The sequence below is a fragment of the Vicia villosa genome, unplaced genomic scaffold, assembly GCF_029867415.1.
Source record: "Vicia villosa cultivar HV-30 ecotype Madison, WI unplaced genomic scaffold, Vvil1.0 ctg.000211F_1_1_3, whole genome shotgun sequence".
In the NCBI taxonomy this organism is placed as follows: domain Eukaryota; kingdom Viridiplantae; phylum Streptophyta; class Magnoliopsida; order Fabales; family Fabaceae; genus Vicia; species Vicia villosa.
Window position 1 is genome coordinate 80697 of NW_026705077.1, and position 9230 is coordinate 89926.

Sequence of the window (9230 nt, forward strand, 5' to 3'; positions counted from 1 at the left end):
TAGATGAAGTTGTGCTCGATAGAAGGATGGCTTACCGAGATCTTCGAAACAATATGGAAATTAAAGAGAGCATGCTTAGGCTAAAATCCCGTAATCTTTGGTTGAAAGAGGGAGATAGGAATACAAGATTCTTTCATAATTCCCTAAAGGAAAGGCAAAGACGTAATGGTATCACTTCCATTGAAGGAGAACAAGGGAGGGTAGAAGGTGTGGAAAAGGTCAAAGAAGAAATTGTTAATTACTTTCACAATTTTTTCAAGGAAGAAGATTTATGTAGGCCGGTCCCGGAGGGTCTCCCTCTTAATTGTTTGACCGAGAGTGATGTGATATGGTTGGAGAGAGATTTTTCGGAAGAAGAAATCAAGGAAGCCGTTTGGTCTTGTGACGGTAACAAAAGCCCCGGTCCGGATGGGTATTCTTTGGATCTTTTTAAGTTGAATTGGAGGGTGGTGAAGGAGGATGTCTTAAAGTGTTGTAAGGACTTCCATGATAAAGGTGTTTTAACCAAAGCTTGCACCTCTTCTTTTATCACCCTTGTTCCAAAAGTAAAGAATCCTCAATCTTTGAAGGAGTTTCGCCCCATTTGCTTGGTAGGAAGCTTGTACAAAATTGTAGCTAAGTTGTTGTCGGCTAGACTTAGATGTGTGGTGGGTAAACTTGTTTCGAAGAATCAAACGGCGTTCATTCCGTGTAGAAATATCTCGGACGGAGTTCTTATAGCCAATGAGGTTCTTGATTTAGCTAAAAGGAATCGGAGGAGTTGTATGGTTTTGAAGGTTGACTTTGAGAAATCCTATGATAGAGTGAGTTGGAACTTTGCTAGATATGTTTTCAAACGTATGGGGTTTGGAAAGAGATGGTTGAAGTGGATGGATAGTAGCATCTTTACAAATTCGCTTTCGGTGCTTGTTAATGGAAGTGCGACAAAAGATTTTGTTGTGGAGAAAGGTCTCCGTCAAGCGGATCCTTTGTCCCCATTTGTGTTTGTTCTTGTGATGGAAGTTCTCACGGCATTGATGTATAGAAGCAAGGTTTTGGGAGAGTTTCGTGGCTTTAAAATTAATGAGAATAAGGAGGTGGATTTGTTACAATTTGCGGATGATACTTTGATTTTTGCGGAGTGCGATTTGGCAAACTTGTGGAGTTTAAAAGCTATTTTTAGAGACTTTGAGATGATGTCCGGTCTTCGAATTAATTTTCACAAGAGTAATTTGTTTGGAATTAATGTGGGAAATTGGTTTATGGAAGCCGCGGCTTGCTTTCTTTCTTGTAAAGTAGGGTCCTTACCTTTTAAGTTTCTAGGAGTGAGGGTTGGTGATAATCCTAGGAAACTTTCTATGTGGAAGGACTTCTTAGTGACTTTTAAGAAGAGATTATCGTCTTGGAAAGGTATGAATCTTAGTATGGCGAGGAGGGTGGTTCTCATCAATTCGGTGTGCTCTTTCTTTTTACAAGGCTCCTAAAATGATCTTAAATGAGGTGTGCTCTATTCAACGTAAATTTCTTTGGGGAGGAGGTGAATTAAAGCGTTCCGTTAATTAGATAGCTTGGGACACGGTTTGCAAAAGTCGAGAAGAGGGAGGTTTGGGTGTCAAAAATATGGAAATATTAAATGTGGCCTTACTTAGCAAATGGAAATGGCGTATTCTTACTGATAGAGATGCGGTTTGGCGAGATCTTTTAGAAGAGCGGTACGGAAATGTGAAGCTTAAGGTTTTGGTAGGAGATGTCTCGGTAGTGGACAACAAGGATTCAATATGGTGGAGAGATCTCATATTGTCGGATAACTATGAAAATCTTCTTGTGGATAATTTCTCTAGTGTCATCCGAGTCAAAGTGGGTAGCGGGGACTCTACTCCGTTGTGGTATGCGGATTGGACGGGGAAGCAATCTTTAATGAAAATCTTTCCTTCTCTGTTTTCATTGGCCGCTAATCATTTGCTACAGGTATCTGCTGCTGGCACATTCTTGGAGGGGTGCTGGAACTGGAATTTTAGATCTCTGTTCACAGTAGAGGGTGTTGTTCCGGTTCTGCAAAGGGAGGGCACGGTTCTGCAGCCGGATGCTGCTGTCATCGGTTCTGCTAGTGCTGCTCCCTCTGTCATGCAGCAACAGGTTTATCCGTTTTTGACAGATTCTGACCCGGCCGACGCTGTTCTAGTAAATGCTATGCAAGCGTTTCGTACCGAAATGGATAACTACAGTTTAAAGAAGGATGAAGATGATTCATTCAGTTGGAGGCTTAATTCGGAAGGAGTTTTCACGGTTAAATCTTGTTACGACTTTTTCAAAGGAAAGCTTTCGGGTCCGCCGTTGGCCGAAGAGAAGGTTAGGGCCCTCATTCATCTTTGGAATTTAAAAGTGCCATCTAGAATTCAATTTTTTTGTTGGCGATTTATCCACAATAGAATTGCAACAAAAGACAACTTAGTGAGCCGTGGAATATTGAATGAAGGGGAAGATTCTTTGTGTGTTTTATGTTCGAAGGAGGAGGAAAACATTGTGCATCTCTTCTCTAATTGTGAAGTGTCTATCGGAATTTGGCGTAGAGTCTTCATGTGGCTTGGAGGTGGGGATTTTTTGTCTTTGGAAGATTTCATGGACTTCTTCTACAATTGTTCCAAGATTAAGTGTCCATCTAAAAGAGTCATAATGGCGGTGGTTTGGATAACAACGATTTGGACTTTATGGTTAAAGCGTAATGCAATTGTTTTTAGAAGTGAGTCCTTTAGTTTCATAGAATGCATGTCGGAGATAGTTATGGTCTCTTGGAGTTGGTTAATCTCTTTTTATAAGAAATTGCCTTGTTGTAATTTTTATGGTTGGAATACTCAACCTCTTTTGTGTTTTGTTGAGTAACTTTCTTTGTATTGGGGTGGAGCATCCCTTTTGCTCCCTTTAATTCCATTGCTTATTGAAAAAAAAAAATTAAATCCCTCTTTTTTCTTGAATTTGACAACAATATGTTGTTAATTTCACGTGTATGAGTTAAAGTGGAAAAGTTTGAGATCAATAACACATTGAATTTCAATAATTAAGTAGTTTATATCCAAGAGAGCATTGTACTATATGACTTGGTAATAGTATGTTTTCTAACTGATGCTTTCTACCTTGAACTAGTTCTATGAGTCAATATTTTCCTTAACATCATTTCTCAATAGATTAGAGAGGTGATATGATCTACTGCACTCAGGATATTATAGTGACTTATGAATTATCAAACAAACATGATTTAATTTAGAAAAGCAACAATTTCAGTATTACCTTACATTAACATCTTCTAGAAAAAAATTTAAATAACATATTAGAATAAGACTAGTGCTATTTGTTACTAATTATTTACAGAAGAGAGAGAGGTATACAAACTTATCTTGTAACATAAACATTTTCCTTACAATAACAACCCTCTACAGTACATAAATCATGTTTTTACCAGGCTTAGATAGCATCCTCCAATAGTAGGTTGAGTAAATAATATCTGAAAACAATGAAAATTGCAAACCTATGTACAAAAGGATTGGGAGGAAAGAAAGCATTGCAATGGAACTAGGAACCCACTTTGAACCATGATAGTATATAATGAAGAAGGCACTGCTAAATGCTACCATCATGCTTGTTATGGAGATGAATAATGCAACTAACCCAAATATTAGCTTCAAAGGCAATGATTTATAAAAATCATACTCTCCATAGCGCGAGACCAGAATAGACAAGAAGATCAAAATTGCAGTTGAAGATGAGATGAGTGCCAATGCGTCTGATATCGCAAACACCAAGAATGATGTTTTAGATAAATAATTTGGTTTTCCTGTGTCGTCATTTGTTCCGCCTGGTAAACTAAGTGCAGCAGTGAAAACTCCGGTAGCAATGACAGTTGAAATTAGCATACAAGACTCAGCTGTTTTTTTCATCCAGGACTCCGCGTTTTCTCTTAGTTTTTCGTGTTCCTTTGAGAATAGTTCCTGTGCAGTGAAGCCTTCAGAGTTTCTCATCTTTATTTGTGGTGGCAGCATTATCTTCTTTACTTTCTATCATATATGAAAATGAGGTATAATAAGTATATAAAAAAAACTTAAGTTTTATTTATGTAGCATAATAGGAATATTATCTTGTTTACTAAAAAAAAAATAGGAATATTTACCTCAAACCATAATAACTCAAGGCACATTTGAAAAGCTGCTCCAGAAACCAATTCAAGTTGACTTTGTGGTGCTAATTTTGCAGCCAAATGCAATAAAGTGTTTCCTTCTTCATCTTGATATGTCACTATGACACCCTTTATGTATCCTATTTTATGTACAAGGTTGAAAATACTAGCATGACGATGCAAAACAGCTATGTGTATTATAGTTCGGTTTTTGCTATCCACATCCCATATCAAGCTAGGATAACCACTAATAAGCTCCGATATGAATCCGAAATTTCCAACTTTTGCAGCATTAAATATTAGTTGAGAAGGTTCATTTCTGATTTTTTTTAACTCCGCTTCCGAATAGTAGTGTTTATCAAGAATCGTGGTCCAAAGAAATTTAACCAGTTGGAAAACAACATGATTTTTCATGGCTGCAATAAGAAACTTTATTACTTTACAGTTACATGAAATTCATAAAAATCAAAAGAGAGACTGCTTATTTACCAGGATTGATCATGATGGGATTATCGTCATGTTCTGGACCGTGACAACAAGAATCCAAAGGCATTTCATTTTGAGCCAAAAAATGTAAAGCTGTCTCATCATTTGCATCGCGTGCAAAAGCCAGTTCATTCTTATATCTTGCCATTTTTAAGGCCAAGTCTGAAATTAAAAAATGTTATGATCAATAATTTCACAAATGATAAGGTGGCGAATTCTCTATATAATCGGAAACCTTACCATAGATGCCAGTGTAGATACACGCAAAGAACAATAAACTCCAATCCTTATCTTCAAAACAATGTATGGTTTTATCATACAGATGCCATGTCATTTTGTATCTTCCCTGCAAAGCAGCATACTGAATAGGAGTATATCCATTTCCACCTCTTATTGTTGGCAACTGATCGTCTTTTTCCAACATTAAGTCAGCAATTTCTACATTTCCAGCAGCAGCAGCAAAAGAGAAAGCAGTGTTGCCATTCATATCTTGCAATTTCAAGTCATTAGTATCATCCAACATTTTCAATAGCTGCTTCACAAATTCGATGTGGTTTGCACCGGCTGCAATATGCAGTAGTGTAGGCCACCCATATGTTATGGCAGCATTTTTCAATTTAATTTCTTTGTTTAGGATGTGCTTGGCTCCTGGCCAGTTCCCTTCTAAAGCAAACTTGTGAATGGGAACACAAAGGTTTAGAAACTTTTTCTTTGTATCATCACCTAAAATAAAATAATAATGGGAATTACAAAATCAAAATAATATCAATATAATGTCTGAATTTAATATGACATAAGTGATGAGATAAAAAGACTGTTCCATTTTCTTATAGAAGTCATACTTATAATATATATTAAAACTGAATAGCCCGAGTAGTTCAACACACAGCATTTATTTATAAATCAAATTAAAATTTTTTTTTTTTTAATAATCAAGAAATATATAAATAGATAAGAACCAAAAGTTGTTACAACCATTACAAAAAGGCACCAAGAAGCCCAAATCGGGGAAAATTAATCGCCAAATACAATTAAGTTAAATACAACAAAGGATCCTTGTTGAACTCATAAAAGTTGTATTTGGTACGATTAATCTTCTCGATAAAAGACCAACGCTAAACTAGAATCTTAATACTCCAAACAATATCTAAAATATTCCAATTCTGTCTTCTAAAAATGAAACTATTCCTAACTATCCAAATAGACCAACAAATTTAAAATATATATATATATATATATATATATATATATATATATATATATATATATATATATATATATATATATATATATATATATATATATATATATATATATATATATATATATATACACTAAGTTATTTTCAAATTTACTATATTACTGGTTCATTGATTAAAGGTCTCAAGAAAAATAAGGTTTAACTTTTCTTTGTTATATAGAAAATGCCAAAAATATTAATGAAGTATTTTCTACAATATTAGACGACAATCACTTCATATTAATTAAAGTTGAAGTTTCATTCAAGTCAATATATAAGATAAAGTTGATGATATTGAAATAATCTTATTCATTCAGACTAAAGAAATCAAGTGGGCTCCAAACCCTCTCAAGAAGCAACATAGAACCGTCCATGGACATTGACACCACCAATTTATGTGATGCATATATGTTGTAATTTTTATCTTCTTTTTCCTCTAAAAAATAAATAAGACCGCACTCGTGGATTTATTGATTGTATTATAGTAATATGAACTAATAATAATATTTTTAAAGTATAAGTTCCTAAGTTCCAAGATAATTGTCTTGTATGGAAAAATTATTTATTTTAAAATAAGTGTTATTTGAAATTTACATTGATATTTTAATTTTTAGTTTTCAATTATACTAGTATTTTATATTTATTACTTTTTCACATTGTATTAATGATACTAAAAATACACTAATAATTCATACTTGATTCTTCTCATAAAAATAAAAATGTCTTATTTATATTTTTTTCTCTCAAAATATTTTATTTTTTTTACATTATCAATATAATATTCATTTTTTCACTACTATACATTTATTTATTAGTTTTCATTATATTCAACTACTTTGCTAACTAATATTTTATATTATTTAAAATCTAGACATATAATTAATTTTTTTAAAACTGTGCATAGTTTAAATAAAATAAGACATACTGATGAAAGACAATCTCATTTATTATAGTTTTTAGTTGCGTAAAAGTGTCAAGAATGATATTTATTATTTATTACAGTTTTTAACTCCGTAAAAGTGTCAAGAATGATATTTATTATTTATTACAGTTTTAAACTCCCTAAAAGTGTTTAGATTGATATTTATTTTAAGACAGGGAGAATATAATTACCTATGATTAGATCCAATAAAATAATTGTGTTGAGAGAGTCAATGAGAATCTTACTTGTTTCTTGCAAGAACTCAAGGTTTGGAGCATTGAATAGTGCTGCGGCTCCTGATTTTACTTGTGATAATACCGGTGCTCTAGAATTGACATCAGGTGCTACCACTTCCCTATCAAAAACAAAATATATATTTTACAATTTTTAATTCGAGGAAATATTATCATAACAACTATTCAATATTATCGATAACTAATTGTTAGCCATACTATATATGGATGAGTGAAGTGAACCAAAAAAATGAAATATATGAAACACTTACTTGTCAAGCTCATCCCACATTTCCTTTGTGGTATTGCAACTTGAAACTTTTTTAAGATCATCTGGATTTAAGGCACAACATAAAATATGTTTGGCTTTTGCTTCTTGTTCCATCATCTTCATGTCTTCATCATTGAACTCATCTTCAGATTTCTCAATTTCTACACCGTTTATTGTTTTTTTCGGAATTTTTGATCCATTCTTGATCACAAGCCAAAGTTTAAAATCAACAGATTGTATGTATACCATCATACTCTTCTTCCATTCGGCACAATTTTTACCATCGAAGTATGGTGGCTCTGAAACGGATCGCCTCTCAACAACGGTCGTGTTGGTATCCATTTTTAAAAATCAAAACTGTATCACCTACAACGATTATAACTATTTTAAAGTATAGCTCAAAGGCTGAAAAATAAATTAATAACTATAATTTTTTAATTATAAATTGAATATTTTCTACGCTCAATAGCAAAATCTTGAAACTCGTAAAGCATCAAATATTTTTTTATTAGCTAGTTTAGATGTAGATCTTTGACTCATGTTAGATACTAATATAATCATTAAAGCATAAGATATATTTGAAAATAATAAAATACGTTTTTAAAAAATATGTAATATAATTATTTTATAAGAATAATTCAACATTTCCTGCAATTAAATAATAAATAAATATGTCTACAAAATTATCTAAACTAAAACTTCAAAAATTACTTAATAACTAATTTTAAATTCATATTAAATATGAAAAAGAAATAAAATAAGTTAATCTATTATAAACTTTTTCTTTTAAAGTGAGTGAATTTGAATTTCCAATTTAACTTGAAAAATGTAAGAAAAACAATGCTGGATATTCGAGAGGAGCTTGGTGATAAAATATTCCAAGGGAGGACCACCTAACATGTCTCCTTAAAATATTGTCCACACATAGTCTTTCTCACTCTAAAGTTTTTATATAGAAAGTTTTATGTGAGAGAGAGAGAGAGAACGTTTTATCACAAAAACAAAGAAAAGGATGAAAATTCTAAGTTTACAAATCAAACATTCATATAGAATATCAAATTTTGAACTGTTTATATGAATCATGAAAATATTATAATAATTAATAACCAATACATGGAAAATGTTAAAGCACCATACCTGGAAAAACACGTAAGAGGACTTCAATTTACTCCTTCACTTACCTGCAAAAATATATAACAAAAAAAATATGTTCAGTTCGAAGTCAACAACATGTAGTTTTCACTTCTAAGAGAACCATTATAAAAAAAATAATAATAATAAAATAAAAAATGAATAAAGAACTGTAAAGAGAAATTACTAAGATTTTTGAAGTAATAGACGAGTTCTTGTTGTAATTTTTTTGGCAAAACCAACCAAAGATAGAGAAGTATTTTCAGATTCAAATGGAAACTGGAAAATGAAAGAGAAGATTGAAGAAGGTGTTGTAGTGGTTGAAGTTATATATACACCACACGGCTAAAAGGAGAAACAAGAAACATATATAAAAAGGTGATTATGATAAATGAAGGAGGGAGGAAGGTATTGTGTGGAAAAATTGTACAGCATCTTAAGGCATAAAATAATGGATGCAAAGGAAAATTTGTTTCAAAAGCAAGTCAAGTGTAAAAAGAATTTCAATTAATTATTTACAAGAAAGAAAAAAGAGGAATATTTATTGAATGTAGGATTAAGTTTTTACTACCTACCTAACACTCCCACCTTGTTTGATTAATTTTTTAATGTACAAATAGTATTTTTATCGTTGTCTTTGGGGAGATTTATCTTTATCTTTTGTAATTTGAAAGATCAAATTTGTATCACCTAGTTTTATTTTTATAAGCATGAAAATTGCATTAACGTGGGCACAACGAGAAATTCAACTAGACTAGTGAATATAGGCTACAGACTTTAAAGTCAATTTTTTCCATTAT

The 9230-nt window shown here is 32.3% G+C and overlaps 2 protein-coding genes across 2 annotated transcripts; one reads left to right on the forward strand and one right to left on the reverse strand.

Annotated features, from left to right (window-relative positions):
• Window positions 1–1599: 1599 nt before the first annotated feature.
• Window positions 1600–2859, forward strand: LOC131625382 (uncharacterized). The gene has a single exon (XM_058896242.1). It carries the CDS (start codon window positions 1600–1602, stop codon window positions 2857–2859), a length of 1260 nt encoding a protein of 419 aa, XP_058752225.1.
• Window positions 2860–3312: 453 nt separating this feature from the next.
• On the reverse strand, window positions 3313–8923 carry LOC131625385 (uncharacterized). Its single transcript, XM_058896246.1, has 8 exons — window positions 8618–8923; window positions 8437–8480; window positions 7301–7665; window positions 7041–7150; window positions 4874–5356; window positions 4637–4795; window positions 4142–4563; window positions 3313–4028 (listed from the first exon to the last, which is right to left on the reverse strand). The coding sequence occupies exons 3-8, from the start codon at window positions 7639–7641 to the stop codon at window positions 3408–3410; spliced, it is 2136 nt and encodes a 711-aa protein (XP_058752229.1). The 5' UTR covers window positions 7642–7665; window positions 8437–8480; window positions 8618–8923; the 3' UTR covers window positions 3313–3407.
• Window positions 8924–9230: the final 307 nt, after the last annotated feature.

What these genes read in the sequence shown, in the direction of transcription:
- LOC131625382 (XM_058896242.1), top strand. Translation starts at nt 1,600, where the DNA reads ATGGAAATATTAAATGTGGCCTTACTTAGCAAATGGAAATGGCGTATT.
- LOC131625385 (XM_058896246.1), bottom strand. Translation starts at nt 7,641, where the DNA reads ATGGATACCAACACGACCGTTGTTGAGAGGCGATCCGTTTCAGAGCCA. An exon ending in ATGTGGGATGAGCTTGACAA is followed by an intron (nt 7,151 to 7,300) that starts GTAAGTGTTTCA and finishes TGTTTTTGATAG; the next exon opens with GGAAGTGGTAGCACCTGATG. An exon ending in TTGAGTTATTATGGTTTGAG is followed by an intron (nt 4,029 to 4,141) that starts GTAAATATTCCT and finishes CATATATGATAG; the next exon opens with AAAGTAAAGAAGATAATGCT.